A 20,652-nucleotide genomic window follows, 5' to 3' on the forward strand; every position below is an offset into this window, starting at 1 on the left:
GGCTATGGGACTTTAAGTGCATGTAGAGGACTATGCCAATTCTGTACAGTAGGCTTATACACTATCTTGAGTGAAACAGATTACGCTGTTCATTAGTTTATTTCTGTTGCTCCATACCTTCCCATATTTTGTTTTATATAGGCCTAATTTATTCAATATTAGGTCTAAAACCAGTTTTTGGTGTTAATTTCAGTGTCTAACTATGCGATGTGCTGCTGCAATCACTCCTAACAAAAATAAATAAATAAAAGGTTTGCAGTATCCACAGTTTTCCAAATATTATTCAGACCCTGAATTAATTTATTGGCAAAGTACTTTCACACAAACAAAGATTTATTTTCATGGCATGATACTCGCTTTGTGTTTTTTTTGCAGCAGGTCAGCGTGGCTTTTTTCGCTGTGCTCCTGCTGATGTTCATGTGCTTGTGCTGTGTTGCACGTTTCTCACCACATACTGTAAGGATAGGCTACTGTTGGCAAAGAAGCAGCTTTGGCTGCTGTACGGGCCCATGCCTGTGCAAGTGGTCTCCGAAAATGAGCATTATCATTTAACATTGCCTAATTGACCACCACGTTGTTAGAGCTCATTCTTACTTACGTGATCTATTGAGTGTGCAAGGGGTTTATATGCCATGAAATTGCTTAGTTTCTTTTCTATGGCAATGAGCCAGGAAAACTGGTAACTTTAGCTTTATACTGACTGGAGAATGAGAATCTTTTTTGGTTGAGGAAAACAGGGGTAGATGTCTCTAATCTTGATTTATGGATGGATAAGATGTTTAAAAATGTAAATGACTGTACTTTCAAGGCAACATCTCTTGCAATTGTGATGAAAGTCCCGGCCCGTGTCAACCACCACCTCTATCACATCACCTCTGCACGTCCAACTGAAAAGTTCTTCCCGCGGCTATGCAAGTATCCAAACAATGTCAAATGCTTCATTCCATCTGCGTCTTTACACTTCACAGAATGGCACATTCGCAGAATGGCAGTCAAGTCCCACTGCCCGCACTTGACGGGTGGGCTTTTGTCCTCTCCAAAGTGCTTATAGTACGTGATAGATTAGCCTTCTGCCTATCGAGGCTAGCAGTGTTCCGTGATTGGAGTGTTCTCCCTCGCTCCATGCTATTCCCAGTGCCTGGTTGGATGACTCGGACTCGCTCCAAACTGGTGGAAGTACGTGAGTGGACGGTCCTCTCCCCTGTCAGTGTATTAACAGTGTGTGGTTGCGTGGCTCTCCCTCTGTCCAAACTGTTTACAGTGTTCAACTGGCTACTTCTCCCATGCTCCAGGGTGCTTAGACCGCCTGATTGGTTAGGCCTCACAGTCTGTTGATTGTTCAGGGTTTGTAATTGGCTGGTTCTGTCTCTTTCCGGGAGCTTTGATTGGCTGGAGCCACTCCTGTCCAGAGTGTTAACAGTTTGTATCCTCTGCCTGTCCCTCTCCCTCTCCAAACTCGTCTCCCTGCGGCCAAGGCCACTGCGCTCTCTCTCCAGGCTGCTCTGGATCTCTGCCCTCCTGGCCAGGGCCTCTCTCAGCTGGGTGCGGAAGGTTTCGATCTGCCCCTGCAGCTCCTGGAGCTCCCCTTCCCACATGCAGGCCTGGGAGGCTCTGCTCCCCAGGGGAGAGAGAACCAAGCCTGCAGAGGACAGCGTAGAGGCCGGGCCCCCATTAGCTTGGAGGTTAACCTGCGGAGAGGACGTGAGACCCCCCAGGGTCCCCAGGCCGAAGCCTGTCAGGCCCAGTCCGGGACGTCCCACCATGCCCGGTCGACCGCGCACCGAGGCGGTGTGTGTGCGCAGGCGGTAGCTGTGCAGCGTCTCCAGGTCAAAGTGCACACGCTTCTCCTTGGGCTCGTGGGACGGTGAGGAGGAGCTGGTGGTGTCTCCGCACGACACAGTGCCCGCAGGAGGGGAAAGGGGCGGAGCCTGCTGCTGCTGCTTCCTGTGGAGGGTGCAGTTCTCTGAGACACAAGGGGAGGGGCTGGGGATTGGAGAGGAATCAAGGCAGAGATGTTACATACAGTAGCATATATCCATATAGCACATAATGCAAACCAATCTCCATTTCATTCTCTAGTGTAAATATAACCAAAAACATTGTTACAAAACGGTAAATTAAGCCTATGGAAATCTGAGATTTCTCTTACTAAGCCTGATTAACGAGTCAATTTACAAACTTGGAGATTTCCACATTCTAGCTCATATTTGGGATAAATCATATTTGGCTAAAGTACGACAATACAGTATTGTACAGGCTTGTAGGCTATGTATGGAATTATGCTACCATATAAGCAGAGCAAGCAATAAACCAATAAAAGAAAGTATGGGGATGGGACATTGTCACCTAGTATGGGGATGGGACATTGTCACCTCGCAAATATGAAAGGGATACAACTTTTACACATGTTCATATTACAGTCTTTATCAGCATGCTTCACTATCCTGAGTAATAATGCAACTTTAAAGCACACATTAAACTCAATATTAAAAAACCCACAAAGTTAAAGGTATGGCTTAACTACCTTTGGTCCATGCCGGTCAGTTCCTTCCCAACATCCTCATAGGTGGTGTTGATGGCTCTGTGTATTTTCTGTATGTAGAAAAACAATGTAAAGATATGCTGCTTAGTTTTGTGCAACTTGCGTACAAAACCCAATTATTGACGAAATTGTTTATTGGTACCCGACTTCTTAAGGGGCTCACAGCCCTACACCACTATTCCCCCGTGACTCACATCTGACGACTGACCCTCTAGTCTAGTCTACCCACTCAAATTACTTATGTAAATTCTCTTAAATATCTCTCCCTATTTTACTTGAAAGAGTGGCTATTGGCTAAGCTATCAGTCACGCCTCTGCCTTTTTTTGCCTGAGGTGCCTGAGTTCCCCTCTCAGACTGAACAAGTCTTTTGATCAAAGCCAGTTTAATAAAAAAGTCCCGCACACAGTCTTCACTGTACTGTAGGCTACTCTAATCGGTGTAACGCTCCGGTTAGCAAGATTTTTATCAGACAAAGGAAAATGTCTTACAAACAAAATGTTGCACAGTGAGCATGATTGATTCTGCCCGTTTTTACTTTGACCTGTTGTTTTCCCCCTATGCACCTGTCACCAAGACACAGGTGTGGAAAGAAATATATTTGTTTAGAAATAGAAATAGAAAGCTGGAGCTGAGGGAGTTGTTTGGTGAATTCATCAGTCATGGTAGACCTTGCTTCAGAAAACTGGGGTTTCTTTTAGGCTGAAATACTACTTGTCAAACACACTGAGTTTCACCTGCCTATCTCCATATCAAAGGGAGACATCATAATAGACCTCACCACCTTTCCATCTTGGTGGAGAAGCATTGTTGCAGTGTAATTGGGTGTGCTGCGGTCGAAAGGATTAAACTTTCAAACTGTGGGCTTTTGGAAAGCCAACAGAATTTGAATACGTACTGTCTCTGTCTTCAGACAGAGCACTATCTAGAGAGTAAATGTTGTGCGTCTACGCTTTACGTATGAAGGTCATGGGCTCATGGCTAACGCAGGCGATTGTCTTTCGTCCTTTGTTTTGGTCAAATTGCTTCCCAGAGACAATTTCACACGGTGTAGTAGGCAATCTGGAGAGATAAACATATCCTAGGTCATGCATTTGGAGTGCAGTGAGGCAGGCAGTGTGATGGATGCTAGAGGCTCGCCGGGAGTGTTTGCCCTTTCCAAAAGAAAAGAATGCAAGAGTGTGGGAGAGGAAGTCTTCCTAGGCACCCACAGACTCATTTAATCATTCAGCCAAAAACATGGCCGCAGCCACAGGCACTTCATTTGGTTCCTGGCTTGAGTCTTGTAGTCCAAAACGTGACATTTATACAGCACTCCAATCTGGAGTTTTGTTGGCGTGTGCATTTTAATACACATGCAGTACACAAACACACGCATGCACGCACACGCACTGGAGGATTCCACATTCTAGGCACTAGGCATGCACACAGCACAGACACAGACACAGACACGCGCACACACACACGCACACAACACACAGACACACACTATAGTCAAGAGAATATGATGTTGAGAAGCGATGCCTTTAGCAACCTTGTCCCTCCTTCATTAACATTCGCATCAACATAAAATAAATGTTCTCCTGTTGTCTTGAAATGTCTGCCGAATTGGCCCATAAATTGATTCTAGACTAATCAAGACTAACCTTTAGGGCCACCACTATGTGGTTTGAATCTTTCATGTATTTCTCTAATGCCGCACCTGTTCATCCAGAGTGCTGTGGCTTTGGGTTGTCATTTTACATTCGTAACACAAGAGGGCGCAGCATACCATTGGTTGAACACTTTCACTTTCAGTCACATAATCAAAAGCTGATTCTGTAAGCACATAATGCATGATGAATATATTGACCGTATCTTATTAGAAGTTGTTACTGTGTGTCTTTGACTACCTGTATAAAAGTGTGTGTGTGTGTGTGTGTGTGTGTGTGTGTGTGTGTGTGTGTGTGTGTGTGTGTGTGTGTGTGTGTGTGTGTGTGTGTGTGTGTGTGTGTGTGTGTGTGTGCATTCCTATTGGCAATGGCTGCTGTTATCTTCTTTGCCCAGCCTGATAATTTATTGACTAATGTACAGATAAATAGCTGTGTGTGTGTGTGTGTGTGTGTGTGTGTGTGTGTGTGCGTGTGTGTGTGTGTGTGTGTGTGTGTGTGTGTGTGTGATGTACACATAATAATAAACCTTTATCACTTTTCATACATAAGAATTCAGCTCAAAGTGCTGAATGATACAGCGAAAAAAACAACATCAAAACATCAGCAAAGTGCTGCATGTACAATACTGTGAAAAATAAGAAAAAAGAAAGGAGTAAAAAATAAGAAAACAGAATGGTTCAATACAACAAAATCTGCGTTTGAAATGCTAGTTAAAAGCTAATTTGAAGCGATAAGGTTTCAATTGGCACTTAATCACATGGATCCCAGCAAACATTTAACAAAAATAGGAGATCTATAAGCTTTAACACTTTGCAACATATATATACTGTAGACATATATGTCTAATTGTCTATGAATTGATTGCATAGGGCCTAAATGGAAACAAGACCGCAAGGACTTTTTTTGGCACTATCCCTTTAGGAATAAGTGTTTGACTGTACTCTGTTGCTGTTTTTACGTCTAATAAACTATTCAATCAATCAATCAATCAATCAATCAATCAAAAAAAGCGTGTTGTGAGCTTGTAGATCGGCTGTTTAATTCCAGTGAAGACAATAGACTCTAAGCAGTATGCACACAGAATAACTCTTCCAACTACGGGTCCATTTGGTTCCATGTGTACACTCTCAGAGTTATGGGCGTCCTTGAAATGAAAAAGTTTGAGAACCACGTACACGAAATGGAACAGAGCCTTAATTAGTATCATCAGTAACACCTGCGGAGGAAGTAGGGAAGGGGCCCGGAAGTAGCAAGAGTTCTTTCTATCGCCATGCTGGCTTGTGGTGGACATTTTTGGTCAAAATCCGATGTTTGTCACGGACACAATGACTGGACAATAATATTACCAGAAACACATGAAGAGCTAGCCATTTGTACACTCTCAGAGTTAAGGGGGTCCTTGCAAATAAAACATTTGAGAACCACTACTACTAGTTGGACTCCTAATATGCCTTAGTGTCGTAGTAAATCAGTGTCATACATATTCTGAAGAAAACCTGGAGACTTAACATTCAGTAATTATTGGGTCTTATGATCAATATAAGAACTTTATAATGGTGTGTAAACATTTTTTTTAAATGCCATGGACAAGACCAAGTTAGGACACATTGATGACCCCTGCATGCAAAATGGTTGCTATACCCTATTGGTGTGGAGGGGGAAAAAGCAAGGTGCCTGCATGCCTACTGCCTAGTATAGACCCCTGGGGGACACGGTTCAACAAAGTCTATGGAGTTTAAATTGTTAAAGATGTTTACTGAGCTTGCTTCCTTCCTTTAGGTAATGTATTGCACAGTTTAAAGGGCATCCATCTAGCAGCTCTCTGGGCAATACTGTTTATGTTGTCAGTGAGTAAGGTACACTGCTCCTATAGCCCATTTAATACTTTAAATAAACACTAGTAGAACCACTTTCAAGTCAATATGTCTGTGTGTGTGTGTGTATGTGTAGTGTAAGTGTAATGACACTTGTTTTGCTGTGTTTAATGTACTTTACATCTCCCAGCATGTGGGACAGTACCCCACTGTGTGTGTGTGTGTGTGTGTGTGTGTGTGTGTGTGTGTGTGTGTGTGTGTGTGTGTGTGTGTGTGTGTGTGTGTGTGTGTGTGTGTGTGTGTGTGTGTGTGTGTGTGTGTGTGTGTGTGTTTGTGGTTGTGTGTCTGTGTTTACGTGCTCTCACCTGGCTGGTGTGTAGCCAATAGGTCAGGTTGTGTGTGCGTCGGAGGCGGGGTATGACGAGGTGATAAAAGGTGTGTTCTCCTGCCAGGGTCAGCAGGGCTCCACCCACTCCCATGCACAACAACACAAACAGACCGGAAAAATGCTGGATGCCCATCTGCAGAGTCTAGAGAGAGAGAGAGAGAGAGAGAGAGAGAAGGAAAATGAGACAGTGATGAATAGAGACATATAGTGATAGATAGAGCTATAACATGTAGACTTTGTAGATAGACGGGTAGAGGAAGGAGAAAAGAGACGGCAGGTCAGAAAAGTGAGATTGAAGAGCGGAGAAAGCACTGATTTGATTGACGGTGATATATTCTATCCTCACTGGCACCCATTCAAACTGGGAAAACAAAGTTTGCAGTAGGTGTGCCAACTACTGATTTAGAAGAGATGTGTAGAATCTTAATGGGTTCATTGTGATGGCTGTAGATGTTACTGTAATCACCTAAAGCAGTGGTTTTCAACCCTTTTCATATCAAGGCCCATTATTTATTGGGTATTTGAGCCACAGCCCACCATTTGATGACCTTTAGCCTCTCAGATCCAAAACTAAAGAATATTGTGTTGTCGTTGGACAAGATTTTGTCCACAATTCTATTCTGTATTGATGTGGTACCAACCATACCATTAGGAGAGATAACAGGCAAACGTTAAAAACATCTATAAGGGCCCATTTGGTTAGCAACTCTTCATCAGCTGGGGACCACCTGGAACCCCCTCAAGGCCCACTGGTGGTCCCCGGACCACTGGTTAAAAACCACTGACCTAAAGCCTGATTTATACTGGAAGTCGTATGACGGTGTCGAAGAGCCGAAAATAGCCGATCTACAAACTCACAATCCATTATCCGCTATTTCTGGCATTGTACGATTGAGAAGCTTTAAACTGTTTATGTGGAGTTGAAAAAGAGGACAAATATTTCAGCCTCTGGCCATCATCAGCGTACTAAAATTAGAATTTTAGTAGGCTATACTGATGAATGGCTACAGGCTGAAATGATCTGTGCTCGTTTTGTACCCCTCGAGAAAACGACGTAAACCCATATTTTGAGTACAAACCTTAAAATGGTTTGTAAAAGGGCTGTAAATCTCTGACCTCTTTCAGAAACTATTCAGGGCAACATGATCATTTGATTCAGTCCAATGAGAATATTATACGATGGGGTTCAGTATATTTCAATATTCAAAAAAATAATGCATTATTGATTTCACAAATTTGTCTGGACGATTCATTGACTGACGTATACAGCACTGTATACAACATCATTGATGTTGGAGCATTGTGGTAGTTCAGGCAGGCATGGAAGTCAAGCCAGTCCCTCAGTCTTACACCCTCCAATCATATACTGTATAGGACACCGTCCTTCATCTATGGGGTCTATTTAAGCAGACCAATACTAACCCATTTTAATTTTTTTACCTCTTTCTATTTTGTTTCTATGCCAATTAACCATCCCCACATTCTGTGTTGCCACTGCTATTGTACCCTACTGTCTCACCTACCCTTGTCTCACCTACCCCACTGTCTCACCTACCCTTGTCTCACCTACCCCACTGTCTCACCCACCCTTGTCTCACCTACCCCACTGTCTCACCTACCCTTGTCTCACCTACCCCACTGTCTCACCTACCCCACTGTCTCACCTACCCTTGTCTCACCTACCCCACTGTCTCACCTACCCTTGTCTCACCTACCCCACTGTCTCACCTACCCCACTGTCTCACCTACCCTTGTCTCACCTACCCCACTGTCTCACCTACCCTTGTCTCACCTACCCCACTGTCTCACCTACCCCACTGTCTCACCTACCCTTGTCTCACCTACCCATGTCTCACCTACCCCACTGTCTCACCTACCCCACTGTCTCACCTACCCTTGTCTCACCTACCCCACTGTCTCACCTACCCCACTGTCTCACCTACCCTTGTCTCACCTACCAGTGAGGAGTATCGCCTCAGTTCACCTCCCTTCCAATGCCCCTGAGAGGCACTGACTCAGCCTGCAGGAGTCACTGGCACAGCGCCAAACACCCTCCCGGATTCCCTCCCTGGTATCCAGGCTTTTAGTTTCGTTTGCATTCGGCTCAAAAACTGAAAGCCTAGGGGAACGAGACACATTTCGTGGTCTAGGAGTGGGAGTGAACTACAGTGCAGAGGGGCGTCGCTCCAAATTTGGTGACGTCAGTGTTGTCCGCTGTTTTCTATCAGGGAGGGGAGGGGCGGAGGTGGGCGATCGATGATCGATGAACCAATATGATCCAGCACATTGCTCCCGGCGGCACCCGCCCCTCTATACCAGAAATCACGGTGGACATTGACAATGAATGGAGAATTTACGTCATATGTCTCTGAGCAAATCGGTATTTTTGTCCCACACAAATTCCCATTAACAATGAAGCAATAGACAATTAGAGCAAATAGACATGCCACGTCATGATGATAAGAGCGCCCCTCACCTCAAACGGGTGTGATTTTTTATTTTATTTTTGCACAGGCAGATTTGTCTTGTTTCCAGGCTACCGACACAGGGCCAGTTGTGTTTGTACATTGTACAGATACTCGGCCAAAGCTGGATGTACCATAGTGGAGTCAAACCCCCAGACAGTACCTGTCCGGGTGGACAGGTACTTTATTCTTGCACCACCCGAGTGCCTCAAGAAAGACTGACACTGACTCCATGGCTCAACATATCCTGCTGAAAGAAGAATATAGTGATGCTGAAAAATCTCCTTTTATTACTCGTCAACGTTTCAATCTTATTATTATTATAAACGTATATGTCCTGACGAAGATCGAATAAGATCGAAACGTTGACGAGCAATAAATATTCAGAGGAGCTTTTTCAGCATCACCAGTGTGCAGACTCTTTGATGTTTTTGCTTGTCTTGCACCTGCTGGGCCACGGATGTCCGTGTACTACCTTCTTCATGCAACTTATATTGCTCCCTCCACATCGCCAGCCTCCTTCTGTAGTAGCATTCAGCTCTTCACTATGTATTCACTATAGGGAGTATACCTTCAGGTTCTTCTGCCCTATAAGGGTATTTTTATTATCATAGCACACAACAACTGTATATCTTAATGGTGTGATTTATATTAAGTTGTGTACTTGAGTCTGTCATCACCAGTGGTGGAAAGTAACTTTTAAAGTACATTTACTTAATACTGTAGCCTACTTTTTATTCGTACTTTACCTATTTCCAATGTCCAATACTTTTACTTCTACTTCACTACAATCATTTGAAACCTTTAGTTACTAATTACTTATCCACTCCAGCCCCTATATAAATTTGGACTATTTGAAAATAGCCGTTCTACAAGCTCACAATGCGTCGTGATGCGTGATGCGACGAACTTGTAACAGAGTTTTTCTATATTCCAGTATTGATACTACTCAAGTAAAAAAATGTAGTACATTGTCCACCACTGTCTGTCATCAAGGTTCAAAGGTTCTTTATTATTTGTCTCCAGAGGAAGACATTTGTCTTAGACAAAGGCCCCGAATGCAAGCGTAGCCCTTATGCCCATGTCGCCACAGTGCAGCGCCAAAAATGCCATGCTTGCGCAGAATGTTGTGGAGCATCCTGGGAGAGGAGCCACACCGTCAGATACAATGCCATATCATCATTGCACTAAATGGTTTATGTTTGGGCGAGAGTGTCTGGCTGAAAGAAATACTGAATTTAAATTGGCATTTTGAAAGAGAAAATCTGAGACTGGAGGAGGGACAAAGAAGGCGAGAAAGGAAAGGAGAAAACACGACTTAAAACAGTTGGGAATTAACCGATTTAGGACTGAGGCCGGGTTCTACAAAATGTCCAGTGATGTAAATAGGTTTTCAATGTAATGAGTCCCGGGATGCAGGGATGGTCTTTTAGATGAGTCCCAGGGACATTTTATGAGTCCCATTTCAACGACGTTAGGAGTTTTGTTTTTTACAAATTGCAGCATTTAACTCCCATTTCATTTTATATGGTTATAATGTGGTTATATTCATGTAGAGAACAGAAGAAGAAATGATTATTATAACTAAAGCTAGCTAAATAAACTAGAAGAAAAAACAGGACAGTACTGCATCCCGTGGATGCAGAGGTTGTTGTTTTATTGCGTCCCTTAACTATAAACTGTGTTTTGGGATGCAAAATGCACCCAAGTTTAATCTCTGAATGTCTTCTAAATCATGACAGTTTTCTGATAAAAAGATATGTTTCTATATCAGTGGTTCTCAAACTAACAACAACAAGATTTGCGTTCCCGTCCTTACTGGGTTAAGAGAAGACGCGCTCAAATGAGAAGAGTGAGAAGAACAAGAGGACACAAGAGGGATATGAAAAAATTAAAATGGAAGCATGAAGCAATATAATCAGAAGAAATGGCAGGAGAGCAAGGAAATTGTTTAAAAGGGAATAATATCAAAAGAATGAAAGGGAACGGGAGAAGAAGAAAAAATAAACTGAGTGTGTAATTAATTGAAAGAACAGTTTGTCTGTGCCGAGCACACCCACATCACATCCCCTATGACATCTATCTGCACGCACGCACGCACGCACGCACGCACGCACGCACGCACGCACGCCGCACGCACGCACGCACGCACGCCGCACGCACGCACGCACGCACGCACGCACGCACGCACGCACGCACACACACACACACACACACACACACACACACACACACACATGCGCGCACACACATAGTGCTCTGACATAACCATCTATCTCTTCAGAGGCTTTGATGTGCCTTGAGGAAGACCTTGGTTTTCTTTCTATAGAACCTCTTCCCAAATCCTCCACCCTACCCTCCACACCCTCCACACACACACACACACACACACACACACACACACACACACACACACACACACACACACACACACACACACCCTCCATCTGATGGCAATTAGCCCCATGCCGATACGACACTCCCACCAGGGAGAACAGTGACCTCCTTCTGCACCCAATACAGCAGAGGGCAAGAACACACACACACACACACACACACACACACACACACACACACACACACACACACACACACACACACACACACACACAGCCCTCTGTCTCCATTTCGAATGGTAGCAGACAATACAGCAGTAATGTGTTTCCCCTCATACAGGGTGAAGTGGAACCTGTAGCTGTGTAATTGATGTAATTGGGTGCATCGTTGCAAATCGACTCACCTTAAATTACAGGGATTTTCAAAAAGTCAAAGCGAGGGATATTCAAAACTGTGTGCACAATCTAGGCATGTCAGCTTCTGTACACACAGCTAAATCCTCTGTGTTAATTCATCCGTTTGTAACTCTGAGGGTGTACAAATGTCACCAACAGGTCCATTTGGTTACCTTTTGCACACTTTCAGAGTTACATTAACACTGAGGATTTCTTAGTGGATCACGACTCAGCCCTCTGCACAAAACTCAAGACAGCTACATCCCTGTAGTTTTGGTCTAGATTGCCAATTAGACCTGCAGGTCTGTGTGTGTCTGTGTGTGTCTGTGTGTGTGTGTGTGTGTCTGTGTGTGTGCGTGCGTGTAAGTGTGTGTGCGCGTGCGCACGTGTGTGTGTGTGTGCGACTGTGCGTGCGTGTGTGCGTGTGTGTGTATAATGTGGTCTCTCCGTGTGTGACTGTGTTTATGTGTGCGATATATGAGTTTAACTGGCAGCCAATCTTGGCTTCTTCCCACAGGGAAGCTCTTTTATAGTGCTACCATAGCTGATTGCTTCCTACCCACACACACACACACACACACACACACACACACACACACACACACGCACACGCACACACACGCATACGCACACACACACACACACACACACACACACACACACACACACGCACACACACACACACACACACACACACACACACACACACACACACACACACACACAGAAACACTTACCTCAGTGACGGCGAACACTCTCTTCCCGCAGGGTACCACTTTATACCACTTGTCATGTAGCGTGTCCATGACGCCATCAGACTTGTAGCGGCTCACAAACTCGGAGACATTACGGGTTAGAGGAGAGCCCTGGGGCAGGCCTATACCATAACCTGGAAATAGATATGCATGCATGCACGCACGCACCCACACACACACACACACACACACACACACACACACACACACACACACACACACACACACACACACACACACACACACACACACACACACACACACACACACACACACACGTACACACACACACACACACACAGAAAGAGAGAGAGAGAGTATAAGATCAGTAAACAAACTTAAGGATGGGCAATTAATCGGTCATCATATTGGTATCGCCCGATGGTGGCCTTAAAATGGTATCGAACCGATATCAAAATAATATTAATTGTAATATTAAATATTATAATAATATTGGTTATTAGCCGATGTTTTATTTTATAATAATTACAGTATGAATGAATGAATGAATGAATGAATGAAATATTATTTTCTTGTCTGTCATGCCACTTTGGCCCATCCCATATGGGATTATATGACACATTTAACAAATTACATTGAAAACAAGTGACATTACAGTCCTTCCTGTACATATTCCAAAATGCATTATTAAATACATGAATACAGTATATTTGTACAGTATTTGAACAAAAATGAAAACAAAATGAAAACAAATAAACAAGGCCATTTTACATGTAAATGGCCCTCCTCCTCATTGACCAGGCCTTTTCAAGGAATGAGGCAAACTTTTGAAATAGGCGTTTCAGTTTCTCGAAGTCCTCCAACCATATAAATTCATGATTTGGATCTATCTTATTAAAAAGTCTCTCCCTAATAGAGTTGTAGAATGGACAATAAAAATCAAAATGCATTTCATTTTCAATTTCCTTTAGAACACACAGTATGTTGAAAAGGCTTATGATGAAAGCTGCAGATTTTATCAGGGTTTTCTGGGGAAGCTCAAGCTTTCAAAAGGGTCAACAAGTTGGAACATTTTTAAATAAAAATATTACATTCAAACTGATTATGTTGGGATATGAGCCAACATTTCAATAATGGTGCATCCCTAGTTATGGAATAAAGAGGCATTGCTTTTTCAAATTCCATGTGCCTTTTTCAGAATGGACAAAATCATTATTCATTTTTTTTTACAGAATGAGATCATATCAACATCGGTTTATAGTGGTTATCTGCCATAACAGCAATTAATAATTAATATCGGATATGGACAGAAATGACATATCATCCAGATTCAAGTCTGCACCAACTGTTTTGGGAAACCAATCGCATTCAAAGGGGATTTCAAGGTTGAAGTTACACATCCTGCGGCATGGGGAGATAGGCTTTTACAAGGCCTCAGGCAGGTCTTATGTGTTACTGTGTGTGTGTGTGTGTGTGTGTGTGTTACTGTGTGTGTGTGTGTGTGTGTGTGTGTGTGTGTGTGTGTGTGTGTGTGTGTGTGTGTGTGTGTGTGTGTGTGAGTGACTATGTGTTACTGTGTGTGTGTGTGTGTGTGTGTGTGTGTGTGTGTGTGTGTGTGTGTGTGTGTGAGTGACTATGTGTTACTGTGTGTGTGTGTGTGTGTGTGTGTGTGTGTGTGTGTGTGTGTGTGTGTGTGTGTGTGTGTGTGTGTGAGTGACTATGTGTTACTGTGTGTGTGTGTGTGTGTGTGTGTGTGTGCATGTGTGACTGTGTGTGTGTGTGTGTGTGTGTGTGTGTATGTGTGTGTGTGTGTGTGTGTGTGACTGTGTGTGTGTGTGTGTGTGTGTGTGTGTGTGACTGTGTGTGTGTGTGTGTGTGTGTGTGTGTGTGTGTGTGTGTGTGACTGTGTGTGTGTGACTGTGTGTGTGTGTGTGTGTGTGACTGTGTGTGTGTGTGTGTGTGTGTGTGTGACTGTGTGTGTGTGTGTGTGTGTGTGTGTGTGTGTGTGTGTGTGTGACTGTGTGTGTGTGTGTGTGTGTGTGTGTGTGTGTGTGTGTGTGTGTGTGTGTTTGGGGGGCACCACGCAATGATAAATTCCCCTTCATTTCTCCGTCCTCATGGATTCCCCCACAACCAAGAATCTCTGCCAGTTGCTTCTGCCGAGTGAATGATGTTAAATAAGAGAGACTTTTCTGAAAAAAGAAATCCAAGCCATACACACCAGTTGTGTATGGCTAACCCAAACAAACTGTATTCATTAAAGGTTCAATAAATCAGTGCAAATAGCATATGTTCAGAAATAAATTAGAATACAATAAAATAAAATTGCACCTGCACAACTGTAGTATTCGAGACTGTAATCCTGCACTCTACTCTACATACAGTATGTGCTAAAATATGTATTTCAGTACCAGTAAGAAGAAGGAAATATGTCAACAATTAGGGCAAAGCTATCCGCAGCATTGTGCCCCCTCTTTCCTCTCTACTACCTGAAACAGGAATGAATTACATCTTCTTGTTCTTTGTGGGGTTTTATGGCAGTTGGCATCCAAATAGTTGCATTATACTGCTGGAATGAATGAAATGCCCCCCATCTGGGCCTTTCCTTTGTTGGGACAAACCAACTACCCTTAGCAAAGCATCACTACATGACATCACCATTAAATTAAATTAATTGACATAACAAATCACCTTACACAAGGTAAGTATTGTACATGGTTTTAGCAACACCACTCTTTGTATGAACTATATACGGTTTCAAGTAAAATGCAAACTCCCCTTTCAAATGGTATGTTCCAATTACTTTCCCCTCCCTATAAAAGGAGCCCTGGAGTCATGTGTGACTCTTTTAGGAGGATCAGACCAGTAACAGGAAGTAAGTATGCGTTTAGCAATGAGCTTCAATATCATTGAATATCATATTCAATATCAATATATCTGGATGTTTCAAACAAGCTATATTGTCTATGTATCCTTTGTAACCTGAAAAGTATATTAAAAATGCAAACTTAGTCAGGATGTGAAAACAAACTCTGAACTACAAACTTGAATACACATGTAGCTAGCATATAGAAATATAAGTGGAAAGGTAGTATCTGTCTTTACCACAATAACAATTTGCAATGTAGTCATTTAGAAGATGCTCTTGATCCAGAGCGACTTACAGTAAACATGAGGTAAAATGTATAGAAATAGTAATCTAGGATCTATATAAGAATCTCTACATTGAAACTACACACTATAGCAGGCTTTCTCAAACGGGTGCCGTGGCTCCCTAGGGTGCCTTGACAAGTCCAGGAGTGCCGCAGATTACTTTGATAATATTTGGAATTCATCACCAAGTCTCTTCACCAAAAATAACAGATCTGCAAGCTCAGTGTGAGCTTGCAGATCGGCTATTTCTGCCGAATGTCCCCCCCCCCCCCTCCCAGAATAGCGATGCTGATGGGGTTCAAGTAAAAAAGTTATTTTCAATCTGTCCTATTGGAAATTGATATTCTCAAGTTTTCCTTGTGATATACTGGATCTTAGAGGTAAAGATTAACATATTTTCGTAGCGTAATATAACATAAGGTTCTAAAAACGAATGTATCCTTCAGGAGTGCCGTGGATGATTATGTTATTTACAGCAGTGACCTGAGCCACTCCACTCCACTATAGGATGCCAGGTCTACAAATTAATCTGGCACCTGTCTACATGTAACATACTCTCCAAATCACATTGTATAGCCTTTGCATGAGCCTGCAATGCCGTCAAGGCTAGGGCAAGTGCTACAGGCTATATTTTATTATATTATAGGCCAGCACATGCATATGGGGAAGTCGTGCCATTTATACTGATATGTGACACATACTGGCTTAGTGACAGGGAAGCCAATGCATACAATCTCCTGAACACACAGATAATTATTGCCTCAACTGTCCCAACAACTGTCCCCCCTTTCTTCTGCCACTCAGGTGGAACAGTGCATGTATGTCTGGCCGACATCTCATAGTGGATGGATTCTCACCACCTAGAAGCTGAACCCAGACAACAAGACCGAGCTCCTCTTCTTCTCTTGGTAAGTCCTGCCTCATGCAGGATCTCACTATTTCCATAGACAACTCCCTGGTGGCTTCAGCCTCAGTCATATCAAAGGGTGTCCTGCAGGGGACGTCCCCGCGGGGAGAAAGCGTCAGTGAATCCACGTTATGAGTCTGGCCCTGCCAGGCTACTGAACCTTGGCTTGTGTGAGCTGAGGCTGATGCCCTGTGGTATTTGTCCATCTTGGTGAGATCGCCTGACTTTGGTATTGGAATGATGATCACTGTGAGCCACAGCTCTGGCAGCTCGCCAGATGTGTATGCTTTGGGTGAAATAGGCTCTCTCTGTTTCATCTTCTCACTGATTTGTGCTATAAGGGAGTGAGAACGTGTTGCTATAAGCCTGCCTGCCGTTGCTGGGTTATTTAGTTGACAATACGTTGCATTGCAAATGTTAAATCCATATATGGACATATATCTGTCCGCCTGCCGACCCCCACAACTTGAACTTAGCCAGGGTGAAATTGGCACAAACGTGGCTGCAGCAGTTGTAGAAAAGCGAACGGTGCAGTATAATAAATACTGAACACTCTGGATGCCAGCATGTGCGATGATGTCTGCGAGTTACAGTCCGTATAATCCACATCGCTGTTTTGAGTTCATTACATCTCGCCTGGGGAGTAACCAAGCATTGTACTAAATGGAAATGACTTATTTGTACAGTACGTGTTCAACTCCAGTATCAGAGAAAGTGAGCTTCTACGTGACTGTGTGTGCATGCGTGCAATCTGTGCATTCATGTGCAGTGCGCATGTGGGGGTACCTTATAGCAGCAGTGAATCCCACTGACGGATTTAAAATGATATATATCTACGTGCTTTAATCAGAGCATAGCATCAAGGTGGATAATTAGACGACCAGACTCATGTATTTCTGCTGCTTTGCTCTGCACTGCATAATGATGCAGCAGGTGCATGATGAAAGAAACTCATCCCGCCAAATGGTTTAGTTGCTGTACACGACCTCCTGCTCTTATTCCTTTCATGTAATTTGTATTGCAGTCAAAGAGGCAGACCTGTCGAAGCCTTCTGTTTATGTACTGCATTTTGTGCCAGACCTGTCGGCTGTGTGTGCATGTGTGTGTGCATGTGTGTGTGCCCAGTGCCAGATGTGTCAGCTGACCTGGATGTGCATGCATGTTCACACATATGCCTGTGGGTTTGCGGGCAGGTGGAACGGAATCTGCTCCGCCTGCGTGCGTGCGTGTGTTTGTGCGTGTGTGTGTGTGTGGCGGCTTTGTGTTTCTAAGTAATTGTGAGGGAACATCAGACCTGTCTGCCAATTTTGTGTGTATGTTGTGCCTGTGTGTGTGTGTGTGTGTGTGTGTGTGTGTGGTCTGTCAAAGTGAGTTAGGTATGATGGGGCTAGAGACGGCGGCTTAGGTTCAAGAAAGATCTTGTCACACTCTGCTACCTACATGACAAAACACTGTCCAACCAATCACTCCTTCCCTTCTTCACCTGCGCCCTCCCCTCCTCTCTCCTCTCCTCCGTTTGTGTCAGAACTCATTTCTGTTCCCCTCTCAACATTTCCTGGAGCCCATGTTTAGCTTTGCTCACTTCACAAAACACTAGAGTCCAGTCAGTCCACACACTGGATCAAGCTCCAAAACACTAGAGTCCAGTCAGTCCACACACTGGATCAAGCTCAAACTAGAAAGGTCGCAATTTTAAAAAATTGCAAAGTGTGGTTGCCGCAGTGGCTCACATATGCCCCTCCCACTGATATTGCCAGCCAATTACAATGTTGCGTCACCCCTGCGATCATGCGTAAGTATGATTTATCCCCCAAAAATCATGTTTTTGCGACAAACGGTTACATTTCTCGCATTTGCGGCGCCCCCTATGGATGAAAATGGAATTGCTTTTGGTACTTGGTTGATTTAACCACCCGCGACATGTGATTCAAATTTGGGATGGATCGGACATTTCGTTCGGGATTTTAGGCATTTTTTGTAAAATAGGCCCATCCCACTAACTTCGGAAGCCGATTACGGCCGAACGATACGCACTATCAAAATTCCGCCTGTGGTGTCTTCATCGGAAAGGTCCAGAGATCATGTGTACCAATTCTTGTGAGATTTTGACAAAATCTGTAGGAGGAGGAGCAAAAAGTGTGTTTTGGAGAAAATTCAAAATGGCGGAAAATCTATCATGACGCAAATGGGCGTGGCCTATATGGGGAGATGCGTCATGGCCCAAGGAATACAGGGAGAAAGGAATTTTGAATTTACGACCTACGGTTCAAGACTTATAAGCCAAAACGTAAAGTGGGCTGTTATAGCGCCACCATGAGGCCGACCGATATAATTATAAGTTCATTAATTTTAGTAAGTATTACGAATTATCCCTCCAAGTTTTGTAACTATAGCCCTTACGGTCTCCGAGGAAAAAATACTTGAACGTGATTTTTCGCATTTTCCCATTCATGTCAATGGGGAAATTTAATTCACTAATAAATTCATATCAATTAAACTATACAATATTTCTCTTAGCAATGAGCAAGCACACCATTTCCGATTTTTCCGGTCAATTTGACATATGGGTCAAGTGCGTACAGTTAAAACTGTGGGAGGAGTAGCGTTTCAAAAAAAGGGTTACTCCAGTAAAATAAAAAAAATAAAGTGTTACAATTACAATAGTCTGGTTGCCCTTTAGGGCAACCACACTAACTATAACAATACTTTTGGAGTTGGATCCAGTGTGGACTCTATTCTTTTGTGTTGTGTGCGTCTGCCCAGCGCTTGGCTTTTTAAACTGTGGATGCGCGTGCTTCATTTACTTTGTTTGTTAGCTTTGCTCAATTCCCATTTCCATCACCACTTCACTTGTTGTTCACTTCATCCTTCCTTTCATATCTCGGCCCACTTTCACAATCCCATGGCTTCCCATTTCTGAGTACCCCTCCTCCTAGCTAACCCCTCTTCTCTTGGAAGGCGCCTATACGTATCTCCGTCTATCTTTGGAAGCTCCTCCGTCAAATGGTGGAACACAAGTGGGGATACAGTGCTGGGTTCTTATGCCCAGACACCCCCACACAAATACCACCACCACACAGATTCTACTCCCACAGCCATCAAAATGCAAACAAGACATTCCCTCTTCTTTTCACATTGTTTTCCGTGTTACTTCTGACATTCACTCCTACCCCACAAGGCACCGCCGCCCCCTAGTGGCCACTCCTACCCCACAAGGCAAAGAGATGATTTTGAATTACCCTATTGTCGCACTTCCAAACATCAATCTTTCATCAAATTTAGAGGCCCTCATCTATGGAATTCCCTAAATGCTTCACTTAAATCCTCATTATCCTTGCCAATATTTAAGAAACATCTAAAGAAATATCTTATTTCTTCCTCTCTGTAGATTACATGATTTACTTTGATGTGTTTGTTGCTGTATTGTTTATTTCCCTTTTTTGTGCAGTCTGTGTTTTTATTTCACAGCTGCTCCCTTTGCCAACTTTTGTATTGTTCTTAATGAACTTTTAATCTGTTTAATCAATGACCTCTTCCTTACAGGAAAGGATTCCAAATAAGCCAGCTGGCTTCTTCCTTTCCTTGCATTGTATTTTTGTTCTTCGATATGTATTGTCTATTTTTTGTACTATGTGCTAAATAAATAAACCTAAACCCACCCACGCACGCACACATGCCTTAACAGATGTACACTCAAATTCAGGCACACATCACTCTTGTAAAATGTGATGTGTGCACACACACACACACACACACACACACACACACACACACACACACACACACACACACACACACACACACACACACACACACACACACACACACACCATTCCCCGCTCTCTTCCGACCTCACTGCTGTAAGTAGTTAATAAATCCCATTATGCCTTTCCTTCACCGTTTCAGTAGCACAACCAAGGGTGCACACTTGGTTTTTATATTTGTCATAATAAACATCGTTAAATGCATATATCTGCCGTAATTTATCTTTCCGTTTCCACAACAATATACTGTACAGAGAAATGGGCATATTTGGGGCATATTTAGGAATTAATCATGATTAATCACATGTTAGCTGTGATTAATCTGATTAAAAATGAAATCTTTTGACAGCCCTGATATAGACATAATCAGACAAAATGTACACACACCACACACGCACACAGACACGCACGCACGCACGCTTATAAATCCACAGCCACCCACGTAATCATTCAACTTATAATACTCTCCCAGTACACACACACGCACAAATGCACAGCAGACTCTATTCTTCCATGGCCAC

The 20,652-nt window shown here is 43.4% G+C and overlaps 1 protein-coding gene across 1 annotated transcript in view; it reads right to left on the bottom strand.

The window, feature by feature from the left end:
- Positions 1-533: 533 nt before the first annotated feature.
- grin3ba (glutamate receptor, ionotropic, N-methyl-D-aspartate 3Ba) overlaps positions 534-20,652 on the bottom strand; it is a gene marked incomplete at its 5' end in the record, with an annotated part of 113,995 nt that continues 93,876 nt past the window's right edge. The window contains 4 exons of the mRNA XM_079528446.1: positions 534-1,983; positions 2,525-2,592; positions 6,372-6,536; positions 12,329-12,480. Of these exons, the coding sequence (XP_079384572.1) occupies positions 993-1,983; positions 2,525-2,592; positions 6,372-6,536; positions 12,329-12,480 (1,376 nt within the window). The 3' untranslated portion in view covers positions 534-992. The remainder of the gene's footprint in view (positions 1,984-2,524; positions 2,593-6,371; positions 6,537-12,328; positions 12,481-20,652) is intronic.

Source organism: Electrona antarctica (assembly GCF_951216825.1).
Source record: "Electrona antarctica genome assembly, chromosome: 18".
Taxonomy (NCBI): Eukaryota; Metazoa; Chordata; class Actinopteri; order Myctophiformes; family Myctophidae; genus Electrona; species Electrona antarctica.